This window comes from Chrysochloris asiatica, unplaced genomic scaffold, assembly GCF_000296735.1.
Source record: "Chrysochloris asiatica unplaced genomic scaffold, ChrAsi1.0 scaffold00003, whole genome shotgun sequence".
In the NCBI taxonomy this organism is placed as follows: domain Eukaryota; kingdom Metazoa; phylum Chordata; class Mammalia; order Afrosoricida; family Chrysochloridae; genus Chrysochloris; species Chrysochloris asiatica.
The window spans coordinates 43,956,673-43,975,194 of NW_006408521.1; the positions used below are offsets into that span (position 1 = coordinate 43,956,673).

The 18,522-nt window shown below is 42.8% G+C and overlaps 1 protein-coding gene across 1 annotated transcript in view; it reads right to left on the reverse strand.

Moving 5' to 3' along the window:
- ABLIM1 (actin binding LIM protein 1) overlaps positions 1–18,522 on the reverse strand; it is a 256,621-nt gene that overhangs the window by 146,009 nt on the left and 92,090 nt on the right. Inside the window, exons 3-4 of the mRNA XM_006831376.1 lie at positions 12,140–12,323; positions 7,491–7,600 (exon numbers count right to left, since the gene is read on the reverse strand). Coding sequence (XP_006831439.1) covers positions 7,491–7,600; positions 12,140–12,323 — 294 coding nt within the window. The remainder of the gene's footprint in view (positions 1–7,490; positions 7,601–12,139; positions 12,324–18,522) is intronic.

Consider the following 18,522-nt stretch of genomic DNA (forward strand, 5'->3'; position numbering starts at 1 on the left):
AAAAAAAAAAAAGATAATGGAATTTTCCACACATTTTTTGAAGGCCACTCATATAAAATTTTCATTGAAATGAGTGAGTTTCTTCAGCGGAGTGAAAATGCACGGATGAGAATTTTCACATAAAAAGGTCTGTCTTTATATGCCCAGGACTAGAAGAAAAGGCCCCCACAGAGTCTCCTCACATGGGTGTGCATTTCCAGCCCCATGGTGGAGAAGGCAGCATGGAGAGCAGGTGCCCAGACCAGCACGGCTGTGTGTCTCCTTCCCCTGCAGTTTCCCAAAGCTCACAGAACAAGAACTAAACCAAGTTTAACTGGAAGTGCTCATGGAACCACATGCCCACACTGTACAGAGGAAGGGCGGTCCATGGGAAATTCTGCTGTGAGGACCCTGAACAAACCTTGGGAACACAGAAGACTGAGCAGAAATGATGGGGAGATGGAGAGCAAAGGAAGCTACAGAAAGTCAAGCAAACACTGTTGCCTTTGAGTCAGCCCCAACTCATAGCAACCCTGTATAGGGTTTCCAAGGAGCAGCTGGGCTAGTGAGTTCTAACCACTGACCTTATAGTCCAGTGCTTGTCCTACAGCGCCATACCAGGACTCTACAGGCAAATCTAATGCCATCCTATTTTACCATCCTAGGAGCCCACGGGTGTGAGAACCTGGCCCAGGCAAGTCCTCACCATTTCACCTATTACGTGTCTCAACAGACAATTCCCACTCAGTCTCTAAGTCTGTAGATGTTTTGTTTTGTTTTGTTTTCAGAGCGATCACACAGGTATAAGAAACTTATCTTGCAACTATTAAAAACTACCGAACAGATAATTCTTTTTTCCCTTTGAAAATGATCTTTATCAGAAATGACTTAATGTGTTTCGAGAAGAGCCTTTGGTCCCATACCTGTAGGAGTTCACACTGCACTTGGAATAATGGTGATGCTATCCATAGAGGGAAGGGAGAGGAAGATGAGCTTGGATGCATTTGTGTGGGGGTGTTCATTGTGCCAATCAACTCAACCCACATACCATCAGACACTAGTCTGAAATGGAAAGGGTGATCACACACAGCAGCATACTCCAACCCAGGGGCCTGAAACAGACAGGGGCTGTCTATAGACAAAGACAATAGAAACTGCTTCCTGGTGTTTATAGCTTCTAGGTCTCTATATGCAGATAACTTCCCACACCTCTCTGTAACTCCTGGCAACCCAGTCCCTCAAATTATGTCAACACAGTCAAAAAGGAATGAGATTAAAATTTAAAAGACTGTGTATTGCAATCTTCTGATAGATGTCTCCTGGCTATAAAAAATGTTTTCAAAGTAAGGATCGGCCAGACTTAGGCAACTGTTGATATTTTATTATGTTAGTAGTACAAGTGGTTTAATTAACATTCAATGCAGCCTTGTAAGTGAAGTTTTATTATGATCTCCATTTTACATAAGGTTCATTTATTGAGTTGAAATTGCACTAGACTGGATGTAGCAAAATTTTATCAAATTCAGGCACATTTGTATTTTATTGAAGTAGTTTGTTTCTTTGAGAAATTTCCTGATAAGTTTCCATTTGCCAAATCCTGACACAACAGAGAGGCAGCTCTGGCCCATGGAGGGGACACTGTACTTGAAGCTAAGACTCTCGAAATCAGATACCAGGGCTCAGCACAACCATCTTTGTTTGACAGTTAAGCTGTAAAGGTCATGTGGTGGTGGTGGTGGTTCATAGTTCAGTGCTTACCCTACAGAACCACCAATGATCCTAAAAGAAATGTTAGGGACAATAACATGGACTCTGGGGCAAGGCCGCGGGGTTTGAATCCCAGCTCTGCACTTAGTTTCTGTGGGCCTTGTGCAAACTAAGTAAGCTAGCTCTGTTGTTATGTGCTGTCGAGCCAGTTCCAACTCAGAGAGACTCTGTATAGGGTTTCCCAAGAGCAGCTGGTGGGGCTGAACCCCAGTTTTGATCATACAGCACCACACCAGGACTCCAGTAAGCTCTAGAGTCTTTCATTTCATCTGTAAAAGGGGGATAATGTTTCTGTACAGGGTTCACTGACAGGTTGACTTAAGTGTTCACACCTAAACAGTCCAGTCTGGTCCTTGACCAGTTCCTGGGAGCTGCCCGCTAAGCCCTTGGGACATCCTGTCTGATAAGAGCACTTTATTGACCTGTGGTCTTGGGCCACTTCAGACAGTTGATGCTAAGAGTGTGATTTATGATGGGGACAATACATCACACTGTATCTACTGACCTCTGGAGGGGCTCCATGCCTATCAACTGATCCCTAAGAACATCCCTGGACACCAAGGCTGAGATGAGCGTCCCTGGTGTATTGTCACATGTGGTGTGATAATGAAGCATTATTTGTACCCTCCACTGAGAGAGGACAACAGACCTGGCCTCCTGGAGTCTGCCCTAGGTGCCTTTACCTCTGCAGATTTTCATTTTCATCTGTATCCTTTTGTGATAAACAATAACTGTAAGTATCACAACTTTTGTAACTTTCATGAGTTTTTCAAGCAAATCACTGAACCCGAGTGCGATCCTGGGGATCCCGGGTACAGTGACTACACACCTAGAAGGTTGTGCCACTGTCTAATCTCATCAAGTCCACAGTGTGGGACACCCAGTTCTACTCTGTCCTATCCAGCTGCTATGACTTGGAACCCACTTGAGGGCTAGGAGTGTTTTTGTTTGGTTTTGTTTTAATAGGGTTGTGGTGAAGATTAAATGAGGCAATATTTAAAAGATAGTTACACAGTAAGTACTATGTAAGTGTTTGGAGAAGAGAATGCAGGAGTTATAAAAGACAGAGGAATTACTGTAAAATGGAAGAGAGCAACAAGATAATGCGATACAGATGCCGTAGCCCCTGGGCAGCTGGGATAGAGGAGTTACATCTCTATCTGGTAAAACTCGGAGGATATTTTGTGTAAATTCTCATTACATCATCACTTACCTTCTGTTGGCTACCCTCGCCTCTATTTCCTCTTGAGCTGTCTTCACAGTACAGGAAAACAGCTACCACATGTGAAATAAAGCTGTGGTTCAGAAGAGCAAACCCAGTTTTGAAAGGAACATTTCAAAGGAAAAGGAGGACCCTGGCTGTCTAATATATTTCACCAACTCTGATCATTACCAAGGGAGGAAGAGTGGAAATGGTTCTAACCAAGTCCATCTGCTGCTAATACTTAGGGAGCTCTGTCAAGTTTAAGGAGGACTTTATTATTAATTTAAGGAGGAATTAAACTCACACCAGGATAATCATACAGTATTTGATACTGTTAAGCACTGTGGAGTTGGTTTTGACTCACAGTTATCCTGTATAGGGTTTCTGAGGACCAGTTCGTGGGTTTGAACCACCAATCTTGTGATTAGTATTCTAGTGCTTATCCTACAGTACCGTTCTCTAGGACTGCATTAAATCTTTACAGGAGCAGAAAGCTTCACCCTTCTCATAAGCAGTGTCTGCTGGGCTCAAAGCACTGCCCCTGTGGTTTGCAGTCCAGTGCTTATCCTATAAACCCGCTGTGCTCCGAAAGGATAGCAAATTTTTTAAAAAAGCATTACAAAATGACAAACGAGTGTTTTCTAATTCTGCTCCAATGAATTTCAGAAGCTTGCTGAAAATTCCCATAGCTCTTACATCTGCATTCCTGCCTACTGTGAGTATTCTGCATGTATGTATTCAGATAGCAGTGGGTTTTTCACAGACAGCTACACCCACATGCTCCATAAATGCCATTTGCGTACTTATCTAAATAGAAAAGTACTTGTAAAACAGAAAAGCGTTCTGATGAAAGCAACTGCACAGAAGCGGAACTCTATCAGGAGCAAAGAAGAAAATACAACCTCGTCCAACAACTGGCTCACAAGTAGTAACAATGAAATCTAGTCTCCAAAGGCGGCACATCTGTGTTTGATTAAATCTAGTCTCCAAAGGCGGCACATCTGTGTTTGATTAAATCTAGTCTCCAAAGGCGGCACATCTGTGTTTGATTCCTTTTGTACTATTTCTTTTTTTACGTGCATAACAAGCATGTCATTTAAAAACAGCAAATACAGACAAGACAAAAGAAAACAAATAATAATTTGGATGGTCATCTTGAGAGAGCCGTCACTGGGAAACCTATTTCCAGACTGGAAGTCTTTAAAAAAACATCCCACTGCCCTCTCCGTAAGCCTTCACCCAATTGACAATAAAAAGAAAACAAAGATATAATTTTTTAAATATCCCACTTCTGTTTCTTAAACCAAACAACGAGGAGTGTGAGCTGAAATGGGAAGAGCAACAGATCTGCACACAATCCTCCCTTGTCACTGACTAATTTGTATGACACCCGGACTGAATCCAGGGGTCTCAATTTCCCCACCTATCCAAGATTGTGAATCCTAGTGTGGTGCCGTAGGATAACTGTAAGGTCTGTGGTTCAAACTCACCATCCGCTCCTTGGAAACCCTATATGGGTTGTTAGGAGTACTTAACAACTACAACATCAATCCAAGACAGCTGGACATCACAAAACTCGTGGATGCGGTCATTCTTGTCATAGACCATATGGACATAATCTTCAATTATTTGTCATAGAATTTTCTTTCCTTAACTAGATTAAAGAATTCCTCCAAAAGTTTAGGGTAATCTATTTGCAAAGCAATCCCTCTGCTATGGTTTTGAATTGTATACCTCTAGAATATAGTTCAAGGAATCCTGCTGTGACACCATAGGATAAGCACTAGACTGCTAACCGCAGGGTTATCAGCCATTCCTTGGAAACCCTATACGGGGTTGCTATAAGTCAGAACCGATTCAACAGCTGTTGACAACAGCAGCAAACGTATATTCACATCCTATGTGGCACCGTAGGGTCAGCATTGAATTTTGAACTACAAGGTTGGCAGTTCAGACCTACCAGATATACACGGTGGCTGTGAGTCGGAACTGACTCAATGGCCCTTAGCAACACCACCACCTGTTATCTGTGAATGGGACCTATTAGGAAACAGGGGAATTATAGGTGTATTTGGTGAAGTTACACACAGTCATATGGAGAAGGGTGGGCCCTACTCCAATATGATTAGGTCCTAACAAACTGAGAAGAAACACAGGCGGACAGACACAGAGAATACAGCCATGTGAAGACACGACAAGAATTAGAGTTAGGCTGCTACAAGCCAACACGCGAAAAGACAAGTGAGCGTTAAGAAAAACGTCTTCCCCTTCCAAAAGAGCACAGATCTCACCAAGAAATTGGACTTCTAGCCTCCAGAACTGGGGAAGAATGAATTTCTGTTGCTAGAAGCCATCCCCTTTGTGGTCATTTGATAAGGCAACCCCAGGAAACGAACACACCCATTTACATGGTGTCTGTGATTCTGCCCATTCAGAGACCTACCCCATGACCCACGGGTAAATTTCTCTCAACAGAGTACTTGAGAACAGGAACTGTTTCAACTGGACACCTACCACGGGTCTAGTACTGTGCCTTGTTTAGTTGCTATTGTCCCACTCCTGTTCTTGTTATTAATCAGCTGTTGTTAGTAAGTGCTACCGAGTTGGTTCCAACTCACAGTGACCCAGTATTGGATTTCTAAGGCTGTAAATCTTTGCGGGAGCAGAAAGCCTCATCTTTCTCCTGCAGAGCAGCTGCTGAGCTCGAACTGCTGACCTTGTAGTTTGCAGTCTGGTGCCTATCCTACAGATCTACTGTACTCCTTTATTTATCATAGAAATTCACATGCTGAGGACTGTGTTCTGAGTAAGGTGCATCCACACCTTCATTGTCTTCCTTCCCAGTGGTCAAAATCCAATTTCTATGCAAATACTTTAGTCAGACATTTTTATTTTGGAGCAGCAGAAGGCTCTTTGTTTCTTCAATGGGAACATTCCTCCAGAGCAGAAGCAACTTATCTCTGCTTATTACTGAGACTCAAGCGGGGTTAAAGGATTCATCCTAGGTCTCCCAAAGACTGGGAAAATACAAAGAATTCCAGGCAAACCACTGTTCTGTTTCCCAATGGTCACAAAAGGGATGGAAGAGAGAGAGATACAGAGCTTCCTTACTGGGTGACCAGCATTCAGAACACGTATCACGTAAATGTTAACCACCTACACCTACCCAAGGTTGTTCACTGGAAGAAATCACGTCATAGGCTACTGTTTTTATTTGGGGCAAGCTGTTTCTACTTGGATTCCCACAGGTCCGATGAGACTATTTCATGGTGGTGGTGGTTATGTGCCATGGAGTCAGTTCCAACTCAAAGCGACCCTGTACAGGGTTTCCGAAGCTGTAAATCTCTATGGAAGCAGAAAGCCTCGTCTTTGTCCCACAGAACAGCTGTTAGTTTCAAACTGCTGACCTTGTGGTTTGCCGTCCGATTCGTAACCACTATGCTACCAGAGCTCCCTGAGACCGTTTCATAGAGAATGACAAATCCCACAATGTATGTGTGGCTTGTTCCCAATCTTTCTCCAGGTCTCTCTTCAGGTGCCACCTTTTAGAGAAATGGTATCTGACCTCCTAAACCCACGCAGCCTCTTGACTATATATTTCTTCCTAGGACTTAATTACCTCTTGGCCTGGTAGGCATTTTTGTCTGTCTGTATTCACTGCAAGCTTCCTGAGGGGGCAGGGATTTTGTTCACAGCCATTTCTCTAGTCTAATGCACATGGGAGGTGCTCAGCAAGTTCGCTGTTAAATGGACATGTGGCAGAAACCCTCTAGGTGAATCAAGATCTACTTAAGGGTAAGGAGACATCACCAGAGAGTCCCTGGGTGATGTAAATGGTGAATATGCTCAGCTGCCAACTGAATGGTTGGAGGTTCAAATCCACCCACAGGCACCTTAGAAGAAAGTTCTGGAAAATCAGCCATTAAAAACCCTGTGGCACTCAGCTCTGCTACGACACATGTTCAGAATGGATTCCACAGCAACTACGGACTGGAGTAAGTCACCACCTGTGCCCCTTGGGGCAGTAGGGACCGCTTTTCCTACCAGGACACCACCTCCAAATGTGGCCATGTCTCAACCTCACTGACCACAGATGGGCATCTCTAAAGTCAACTGCTCGAACTCTTGGTCCTTCGTTTACTTCAGCATGCCCACTGTGATGTTCAACTCTGGATCTTTATTGAAATGAGGGAGGTGTTTTTCATGAGTTTTAGTGAAAGGCTTCACCAAAGAGAATGTGTTACAACGGAAAAGACATTACACAGAACTACTCCTGGTGCCAGTTAACAGGGTTTTCCGAAACAGAAGCTCTCCCAATGAGATGGACTAACACAGTTGTAGTAACCAACAATGGGTTCAGACTTAACAATTCTGAGGATGGTACAACCGGGCAGTGTTTCATTCTGCTGTGCATAGTGTGTCTATGAGCTATGAGTTGGAGGCACCTGATGATGCCTAACCACCACAACAGGTACCTGCCTAAAGGTACCTGCCTTTGAGCTATGGAAGAATTCACATCAAAGAGTTACTGGGTACTTACTGCTGGAACAAGTGGTTTCCTTTGGGCTGGACGACATCGGCTGGGCACAGAGTTGACAAAGACAGTCTCTCCCATTGAATGTGACTCGGTCTCCGGGTGGAAATGGGCGCCTGGAGACAGAAAGACATCCCCTCAAGGTTATTCCAGTGATTTCATTCCTCCTCCTTACTCCTTAGCGGACCACCAGCCGAAGTATCTGAAATGCAGCCTTAACGAAGCCAGCCAGCTGGACATAATGCAAACCAACCAGTCACTCTAGGGAAGGAGGGAGCATGCACTGGTTCTACGGGTCACCAGATAGCAAAATGGGATGATTTCCCTCCACTCCTTAGTGGAGGGATGTTTCAACAAGTCCCCAAACAAGGCACACAGTAAATTTCCAAATGGAAACTCCTTCAGGAAAAACTATTTTAAATGCCTTGAATTCCTACTCAAGTTTAGAGCTCCTCCCCAGGAGAATGGTTCATGAGTCAAGCATTAACTCTTTCCATTCCCTGGAGTCACGCTGTCATGATGATGCAGAATTACACTTTGTCCGAGACATCTCAATGGGTGGCCTGAATATGTCTCACTGTGTCTGAGATCCCATCTCTTATAAGCGTGGAGAAATACGACACACTGCAAATGAGAAATTGCTGCATAAGAATTAGTATTAGCCTCTTTTCTGAGACACAATTTCCTTTCAAATTAGATATTCAGCAACAACACATTTTGCAAAACATGTCTTCTGCATGTGTGTTATCAATCTCTCCTCCCATTTCAAGAGGCAGACAGCCTGTCTTTTTTTTTAAAAAAGCCATGAATTAATAAACATATGACAATTTCCAAGTCTATTTCTTTGCAATTGGCCAATCTACCAATAATGTTCATTAACATGAGTTTCCAAATGTGTGATACTATCCACTAGGGCATGTAAAAAACAAAACAAAACAACTCACAAGGCAGACATTTTCACATGTGGGTGCCAGAAGCAATACTCAGGGCAAGTCCAAGTTTCTAGACATCATCTTTTCGTTTCACCACTGCTGTCTCCCCCGCACCACCACCCCGCCCCCACTGCTTAAGCTGTGAGCTTGAAACATCTCCACACATGGGCGTGGTACCAGTGATTAAGACTTTAAAATTCTTGCATCCAAGTCAGTCACAAATAGACAAAGATTATGTGGTACCATTATTATAAATTACGGTGTTGGGAAGAATATTAAAAGGACCATAAACTGCCAGAAGAATAAACATCTCTGTGTTGAAAGAAATACAGAATGCTCCTTAGAAGCCATGAGGGCAAGACTTTGTTTCTCATACTTTGAACATGCTACCAGGAGGGATGAATTGCTGGAGAAGAACATTGTGCTTGGTAGAGTGGAGAGTCAGTGAAAAGGAGGAAGACCCTAACAAGACGGACTGGCACAATGGCAGCTGTGATGGGCTCAAGCTTAGTGACAATTGTGAGGATGGGTCTGGCTCTATTGTGCGTAGGGTTGCTATGACTTGGAACTGACTTGATAGTTCCTAAAGAACAACCTAAACTATTATCAGATAAGTCAGGAAAAGATTTATACACAGAAAGAAACTTTATTAGATGGTTAGCAGGGATGGGAGGGGACAGGCTGGTAAATCACTCACTACAGAGCAGATGTTTTGTTGTTGTTGTTGTTGTTAAGTACCGTGGAGCTGGTTCCCACTCATAGTGACCCTACAGAGCACATAGATGCCTATTAATGGGGGCTAAAGGAAAAAGCATGACAAGGCAGTATGACATGACCAATGGCCAGGGAATGCCGGTGGGCCCACTGGCTCATACTCATCACTTAATCCTGAACCTCAGATCTGCTCTGCAAGGGGGCTCTCAGGGAGGTCAGGATCAGGACTAGGGGGAGGCACTTGCAGCAAGTATGGTTACATTTAAGGAGGCCCTCACTCTCAGGTGTTGGCTTTGCACTTGAACCAGCCCCAGTGAGGGTGTCTCTTTAAATTTCATGCCCTAGGGGCCTGGCTTGCTACAGTCTAACCCAGTTCTGCTTCTGATCTAAACTTGTTCTATTAGACTTGGATCCCACTGGGCTCTTCTGTGGGACAAGCTGGAGCCCACTTCTCAACATGGGGTCAGATCTTTTGAACTCTGAGTTTTGTTATTCTATTACTGACCCCTTCCCATAATGGGTGTATTTAATCCATTTACATTCAGTGTAATTCTTGTATCAACTGATTGTTGTCATTTTGCTGTGTGTGTTTTTGCGGTGCTGCCGGTGGTGTCCTTGTTCCACATAATTTTCTGCGTTGAGTTCATTTTGTATATGAGTTTACTTTTCATTTCTGTTGGGTTAATGTTTACTAAATCTTTGTCATACATTGCTCCACTTCCTTCTGTCATTTTCATGAAGTCTCAGAAAGAGACTTGGATTTAGAGTCAGGAAACATCAGCCTGGAAAAGTCCCTTACACTTGGACACTCAGAATCACGCATTCATACCAAAGTAAAACAAGAAATGTCGAGTTGATTCCAACTCATAGGAATATGAGTTCCTGACTGAGTCCACAGAGTTGCTAAGAAGGTTAAGTCACATTGTGGATGAAGCCAATTTGTTGTGGGTAAAGCGGAGCTCCGATTAATGGGAATGACAATGTAGCACTAGACAATGTTGTTTTTGTTAAGTGTTGTTGCGTTGGTTCTGACCCATGGAAACCCTGTAGAGGATTTCTGAGGAGTGGCCGGTAAGTTTGAACCTCTGACTTTGAATTCAAACAATAGTGAATACCTATAATACTGGCCACAGGTCCAGGGACAGGATCTAGTAACTAAATGCCTGACCACTGCTCCAACTTCAAAACAACCATCTTTTAGAACCATAAAAAAACTTAGGATCAGAAGGGCTCTTTAGAGTTTATGTGGGCCATGGTTCCGCAATCTGGCTGCTAACACAATGCTTGGGGACACCTCCCCACAAACCACTAAAACCAGTAAGAGTGTTTGGGTTCCAAAGGGAAGGCAGTTGTTGCTGTTACTAAGTGCTGTCAAGTCCATTCTGACTCATAGCGACCCTCTATAGGGTTTCTGTGGAACAGCTGCTGGGTTTGAACTGCCAACCTTGCAGTTAGCTTGCAGTTAGCAGTCCAGTGCTTACCCTAGAGCCCCCACACCAGGACTCCGAAGGGAAGGTTAGAAATGGGTATTTTTAAAGAACCCCCTCCCCTCTTCCCGAGGATTCAGTGATCAGTGAGGTCTGGGGACCCACTCGCATCTCGCCCAGGAAAAGTTAGTTCACGTAGCTCTCACGTGAGCCCAGGAAACAGAGCTCCAGACTCCAGAGCATGCTGCGAGCTACAGCCCAAAACGGAAGACACCAGCATGAAGCTTTACTTTTGATTTAAAACAAAGAACATTTTACACCATTAAACCAGAATTTTGTGCCAGCCCCTCCCCAAAATTATGGTTGTTAAAGAATGTAATTGAGAAGTGGTCTAATAGCTATGTAAAGCTATTAAAATAATTTTACTATGATTATTTCCTCTAAGAATTACCTATAATTTATCTATCAGTATTATCAGGAGCCCTGGTGACACTGGATGACAAGCACTAGACTACTAATCACAAAGTCAGCAATTCAAACCTACCAGTCACTCCATGGGAGAACAATTTTCAGCCTTGGAAACCCTATGTAAGATATTTGTGAGTCAGAATCCACTTGATGGTGGTGGGTGGGTGATCAGTATAATCTTGTTAATTAATTACATAAAATTACATCTTTCTGGCTTAGAAACAGGATGCTGAGAAACAATACAAAACACCTCCTCTGTTTTTTGTTTAGAAAGGCAGCAACAACTGTCCAACTGAACTTCCAAATGGCATGAGTTTGCTGAATTAGAATACATCAAGACAGTGGCTGGGACTCAAACCATCTTAAACTCCACAGTGGGTAGTCCTCAAAACACAATGGTTTAATCTTCTGACTCACACTTCACGTTTCTCTCTGACTGACCATTTCCATCAAACTGCCTTGTGAAGTCAGACAACCTCTGTAGATGATAATATGCCAGTAAAGCAGAGACTGACAAACTTTTTCTTTTAAAAGGTCAGATCACAAATAATGTGTTTTAGAATTTGCAGAGCATAGGGTCTCTGTTACAACTTCTCAACTGTCTCTAACTTGAAAGCTGCCATATATGATACATCAGTAAATGGGTGTGGGCGTGTTCCAACAAACCTTTATTTTTAGAAAGAGGCGTTGGGTCTCATGGGTGCTTGGGTTATTGCTTAACAACCCCTGCTACAGAGTAAATGAGACTCTTTTAAATGCACACTCACACACATGCATGCCCGCACAAAAGAATGCATGCTTCCAAACAATCTTTCTCTTTCTAAGCAATAACGCTATTTCCCCTTAATGTTGTACATTGTTCCAGATCTTTCAAGACTCAGGAGTTGCTTTCAGATTTGGTTTCAAGCCACCTAAAGTTGGTCATATTACTTCTCAGTAGACATCGTATGCAAAATTTCCCGTTTAAATTATTTTTTGACTAGGGCTGATAATACACCAGGAAGATATGGAAATCTGAGACCACCTAAGAAAAAGGCTTTTTAAAGCTATCACAGCCAAACCTGGTAATACCCAGCTGGGGGAAGTTGTAGGATTTGGAAAGAGAATCCCTTACTTGCAGAGAGTACAGGCAAAGCAGTTGGGGTGGTAGGTCTTGCCCAGGGCCGTCACCACCTCTCCTTCCACGAACTCCCCACAGCCATGGCAGCGTGTCCCATACATGCGCTGGTAGTCAATGGTGCAGAGGTACTCTCCGTTCTTGATGAAGAAGCCACCTTGTGCCAGGTCACAGCCACACACTGAGAGAGACAAGTGCATATCTGGTTATCATCAGCTAAGTGTCTGGGTAGAACACGCCTTCTACTGAAGGCTGCTTGCTTACTTACTCTATGATCTCAATGGTTTGGGGTTGTTTGGGGGCGGGGGGAGTGACTGGTACAAAGAGTCATTTATAGTTGGGCTCTGATTTCTCCCTGGCCTCCCTCCCTCTTTTTTTCCTCTCCCTTTGGGAGTTATGCAATATCTCATACAAGCAAAATTCACTGGCTAGGACTCAACAGCATTTGTGGTATGTCTAAGATTCAAAGGTAATCCAACAGCCTTTGATGGAAGATACCTTTGGCTAAAGCTGTTTCACCTAAGAACAAAGGTGTCCCTGGAGGTGCTATTTAGGAAAGATGCTCACTGCTAGTCCACACATGATTGCTTGGTTTTGGCCCAAATCCTTACTGAACTGAGTGATAAATTCCACTGCACCAAAAGCAGTAGCTGAAGTTTCCAGTTTCCACTTGTCACACAAGGGAAATACTTTCCCATGGCTATGAAAAATTCAGACACTTAATTTTCTCTTTGTGGAGCAAATATGAGAGCCAATTATATATATATGAGGGGACTTTTAAAAGGTCATGGAAAAATTCCATTATCATTTAACCCCATCTTTTCATGAACTTTTAAAGCTCCCTATATGTGTATGTGACACATATATGCATAAGGTTCTGTGTATAGATACTATGTACATGTCTATATAAGCACACACACGCATGTGCACATGTACATGTGTGTATATATATGCATGAGGAGGCTTCTAAAAGTTCATGGAAAAATAGAGCTAAAAACCAATATAACTTTTCCATGAACTTTTTGAAGCCTCAAAAAATAACACCTAGTTGATAGGGACAGGCAATTTAAGACCCTGGCTGCCAAAAATGGGAGGCACAAAGTGGCTGACTTATAAACTCCAAGAGTGTGCTTACTTTCAGAATGATGTGGAAAGGGTAGAATCCCCACTGAAGAGTTTTCCTCTTGTCCAGATGAAGAGTGATGGGGGAGGATGGGGATAGGATTCTTTTGATTCAATAGTGAGTAATTGTTACCATGACTAATTGCGATTGCCACAACTGTAAATAAAGAAGATGTGAAGCAAAAAGGGGGGAGTAGTCAATTTTTCATTCAAGGAACAGAGGACCCGAGACCATCGGGAGGGGAAAAAAAAAGACCTGGAGTTAAGACAACCAACACACTTAGAATTTCTTAAGCTGAGAGAACTAAAGAAAAAATTCAAGCCTCCAGTTGCATACTGAAGATTTCTGAATGACGCAGAAAGCATCAAAAGAAGATGACGGGTATACACACAGTCACTATGCCAAAAAGAACCAACTATTTCAAGAGGTAGCATAAGATTAAGAAAGATGGTTTTAAAAGAGGTCCATGTTGTACTGAAGGCACTGATGAAAAACAAAGCCCCAGGAATCAAGAGAATATACCAACTGAGAATCCTACCAGGGAGATGCAGTGCTAGAGGTGCTTGCTCATCCACAACAAAAAATTCAGAAGCCAAGCTACCTGGCCAGCTGACAGGAGGAAAACCATCCCTGTACACATTCCACAGAACGTGAAAAAATTTTTGAACGATTATCTTTAACACACAAGTAAAATTTTGCTTCAAAATACAATTCAAAAATGGCTATAGCAGTACATTGAGAAGAAGCTGCCAGAAATTCAAACCAGATTCAGAAGAGGGTGAAAATGAGGAATGTCACTGCTGATGTCAGAAGAATTTTCACTGAAAGCAGAGAATACCAGAAAGAGCTTTACCTGTGTTTTACTGACTACACAAAGGCTTCCAACTGCGTGCCAAGAATTAGAGTTCCAGGACCCCAATTGTTCTCTTGGTTGTACATAAACCAAGAGGTAGTCATCCAAACAAAACAACAGGCTATCATGAGGTTTAAAACTCAGGACAGGAGTGAGTCAGAGTTGTATCCTTTCACTATACTATTCAATCTGCATGCTGAGCAAATAACCCAAGACGCTTGGCTAAATGAAGGGCCCAGCATTAGTATTGGAGGATGGTTCATCAACAACCTGCGCTATGCAGATGATATAACCTTGCTTGCTGAAAGTGAAGATGACTTGAAGCACTTACTGATGAAGATCAAATACCGGAGACTTCAGTATGAATCTTCACAACTGGACCAATAAACAACATCATGATAAAAGGTTGAAGCTCTTAAGAATTTCACTTTACTTGGATCCAAAATCAATGCCCACGGAAGCAGCAAACAACATCTCAAGCAACATACTGCATTGGGCAAATCTGTTGCAAAAGATCTCTTTAAAGTGTTAAAAAACAAAGATGTCACTTTGAAGACTAAGGTATACCTGACCCCAGCCAAAGTATTTTCAAATGGCCTCATATGCATATACAAGGAATCCTGCTGTGGTACTATAGGATAATCACTTGACCTTAAGGTCTGTTTGGACTGCAAGGTTGGCATTTCAAACTCACCAGATGGTCCTCAGAAACCTTAAACAGGGTTGCTATAACCTCATATGCATGCGAAAGCTGGACAGTGAATAAGGAAGTCTGTAGAAGAATTGATGCTTTTGAGTTATGCTGTTGGGGGAGAATATTGAAAGTGCCATGGGCTGCCAAAAGAACCAACAGGTCTGTGTTGAAAGAGGTGCAGCCAGAGTGCTCCTTGGAGGCCAGGATGGCCAAACTTCTTCTCTCATACTTTGGACATATTGTCAGTAGGGACCAGTCGCTGGAGAAGAATATCCTGTTTGGTAAGGTGGAGAGTCAGAGAAAAGAGGAAGACCCCCAACGAGATGGATTGGCAAAATGGCAGCATCAATGGGCTCAAGCGTGGTAACAATTGTGAGGTTGGCCCAAGATCGGGCAGTGTTTCGTTCTGTTGTACATAGGGTTGCTATGAGTTGGTACTAACTCGATGGCACCTAACAACTACAACATAGGTTGGAACTGACTTGATGGCACTTAACAACATAAGCGTTCAAAAGCTAGATGATGGATAAGGAACACTGAAAAAAGAATGGCTACCTTTGAATTATGGTGTTGGCAAAGAACATGAACATACCATGGAATACTACAAGAATGAACAAATCTGTCTTGGAAGAAGTACAATCAGAAGGTTCCCTAAAAGTGACGACAGTGGAACTATCTCATGTACTTTGGGCATGTAATCAGGAGGGACGGTCTCTGGAGGACATCATGCTAGGTAAAGTGGACATCAAAACAGAGGCAGATCCTCAGTAAGATGGACTGATACAGTGGCTGCAACAATGGGCTTAAGCACAGTAGTGACTATGAGGAGGCCGCGGGGCCTGTGGGGTTTCATTCTGTTGTACTCAGGGTCACTATCACTAACAGTCAGAATCAACTTGATAACAATAAATATCATCATAATAAATGGAGAAAAGATGGAATGTGTTATAACTTCATTTTGCTTATATCCATAATACTTGCAGAAGCAACTCTCAAGAAATCAAACGACATATTGTATTATGCAAATCTGCTGCACAAGCCTTCTTTAAAGAGCTCAAGAGCAAAGATATCAGTCTAAGGACTAAAGTGCACCTGACCCAGGTCAAGGTTGTTTTAGTATGCATGTGAAAGTTGTACAGTGAATAAAGACCACAGAAGAATTGATGCATTTGAGCTATGTCTATATATATATACATAACACAAACATATGTCTATACATACATACATATTACATATAGTGTCTGATAGAAAAAAAAAAACAGTTAAATGAAACAAGAAAAGGGGCATGTTTAAGATAAAACTGTTGGTCATAACCTCAATAAACAAAAAGAAGGATGTTTTATTGTGTCTGGATTTTGGCATTTCTTTCAAGATTGTGCAGCTGTGGATTTCAGAGATGGTGCAAACCTGCAGATTCTGGGATGCCAGGGGGTTGGACCTATTCTACATGTTCAGACAAGACCAGAACAGATCACAACAGCATCCAACACAAAGGCTAAAGCAGTTCGTAAAAGGTAAGATTTTACAGTGCCAATATGGAATCTCCAAACTTGACCTCGTATCTCCGAGCATAGGGTAATGCCTATATAACTAAGGACCTTAAGAAGGGATTCTTCTCTTGTGTTCCTGCAAGCAGTTTGAAACTGACACTCAGTTGGATGGGGAGAGAGTGAGTTCAATCATGAAGGTGCTTTACTGAGCACCTACTAAAAGGGCTTCTGGGGTTCCACTGGTTATCAATGCACCTAGATGGACTAGTGCTGAGCACAGGAAAAGTCTCCAGGGATCTACTCCTTCACTCCGGAAGAGCAGACTTTACTAACTTCAAGCTAGTAAAATTCAAGGTGACAGAGAACCTACAAAAAAATTTTCCACTGGGGATTCATCTTTGTTTAGATCAACACTCCACAGCTATGATCTCTTTTGCAATTTATAATCAAGAAACCCAAGATTATGGCTGGCATCCATCACTCCTGAAAATGACCACCCTATAAATAATACTGGAAAATAACTCGGGCACCACCTGCTGCTTCCTCTAACCTGCCAGAGCCTCCTTCTGCCCCACTGTTCTCACACCTGCTTCTTCCTTACCAAATGTGCCCTGGAACCCAAACCTGGACTAGTCTCACTCTGACAGCAAATCCCACCTGCAGCAAGAGATGCCATTCTACGGCCAACAGAACACCTAAGAGATTTTGCTTCAATACATTTGTATGTATAGTTTATTTTTCCACCATGCTACAAGGTCATTGGAGTCCTGGTGTGGTGCTGTGGGTTAATGCGCTAGACTGCAAAGCCATTTGAACTGCAAGGTTGGCTGTTCAAGCTCACCAGCTGCTTCTCAGAAACCTTTTACAGGGTCGCTATGGGTCGGAACCAACTCGACAGCACTTAACAACAACAAAACAAGGCAATTTGGCTTCCTGGTGTGGTGCTGTGGGTTACTTCACTGGACTGCAAAGTTGGCGGTTCAAGCTCACCAGCTGCACCTCAGAAACCCTATACATGGTCACGATGGGTCGGAACCACCTTGATGGCACCTAACAAGAACAACAAAAAGGTAATTTATGGGTAAGAGTCCTCATTTTTGCTTATTCTTCAGAAACCTCCAACTACGGTGTCTGATATAATACTGGAAATAAAACTTTTGGATTAAACTGAATCCTGCCTCAAACTTGGCAGGATCCTACCAGTTTCATTACTGGTGACATCAGCAGTTCTTGTGACCCAGTCACTCTTCTAAACCTAGGTATATCAACAAACCGTTGATGTTAAGTGTCATCGAGGTGATTCCGACTCACAGCAACCCTGTATAGGGTTTCAGAAGAGCCATTGGTGGGTTTGGACTGCTGACCTTGCTGGTAGCAGTCCAATGCTGATCCTACAGCAAGCGCCACACCAGGACTCCAAACCACTACGGGTGATCAAATCATGCATTTGTACTAGAATTTCCTTTTATCCTCTCCGTCTTTAAAAATTCACAAATCCTGCACAAAAAGATCTGGTAGCAACAGGGTAACCCTCATGCTAATGCAGATTGCTGAGACTGAAAACTAACCCTGAATATCTCAGAAATCTTGGTGTTTACTGCTTCCTTAGGGTTCTTCTCTGCAGCCTTTCTAGGTTATATGGTTTTGTGAAATTAGCATATACTCTTGTTTATTAATAAAATCTTAGCCTTTACGAATCTAGCTGTTCTATGGAGGACTTTGTACCTATTACTGACAGTTGTCAAACTACAATTCTGTCCCTTTGCAATTTGCTTTGCATTAGTCCTTAAATTCAAGCAGTAGCCCACACTGGCTTCAATGCTGTATGATGAGGGGCTCTGAAGGAAAGATGAGGCTTTCTGTTTCATTACAGGAGTCCTGGTAAGGTGCTGTGGGTTAATGCGTCAGACTACAAAGCCATTTGAACTGCTAGGTCGGTAGTTCAAGCTCACCAGCTGCTCCTCAGAAACCCTATACAGAGTTGCTATGGGTTGGAACCAATTTGACAGCACTTAACAACAACAACAACAACATATAACAAGAAATACTAGTGTTTGAAGAGAGACTCACAGAGGCACAGGTAGCTAAAGGCTTACACAAATAGAGAAGATCCAGGAAGTAGTGCTGCAGGATAATGTACTGGACCTCAAGGTCAGTTTTAACAGCAAGGTCAGCCGTTCAAAAACACCAACCTTTCCTCGGAAAACCTACACAGGGTCA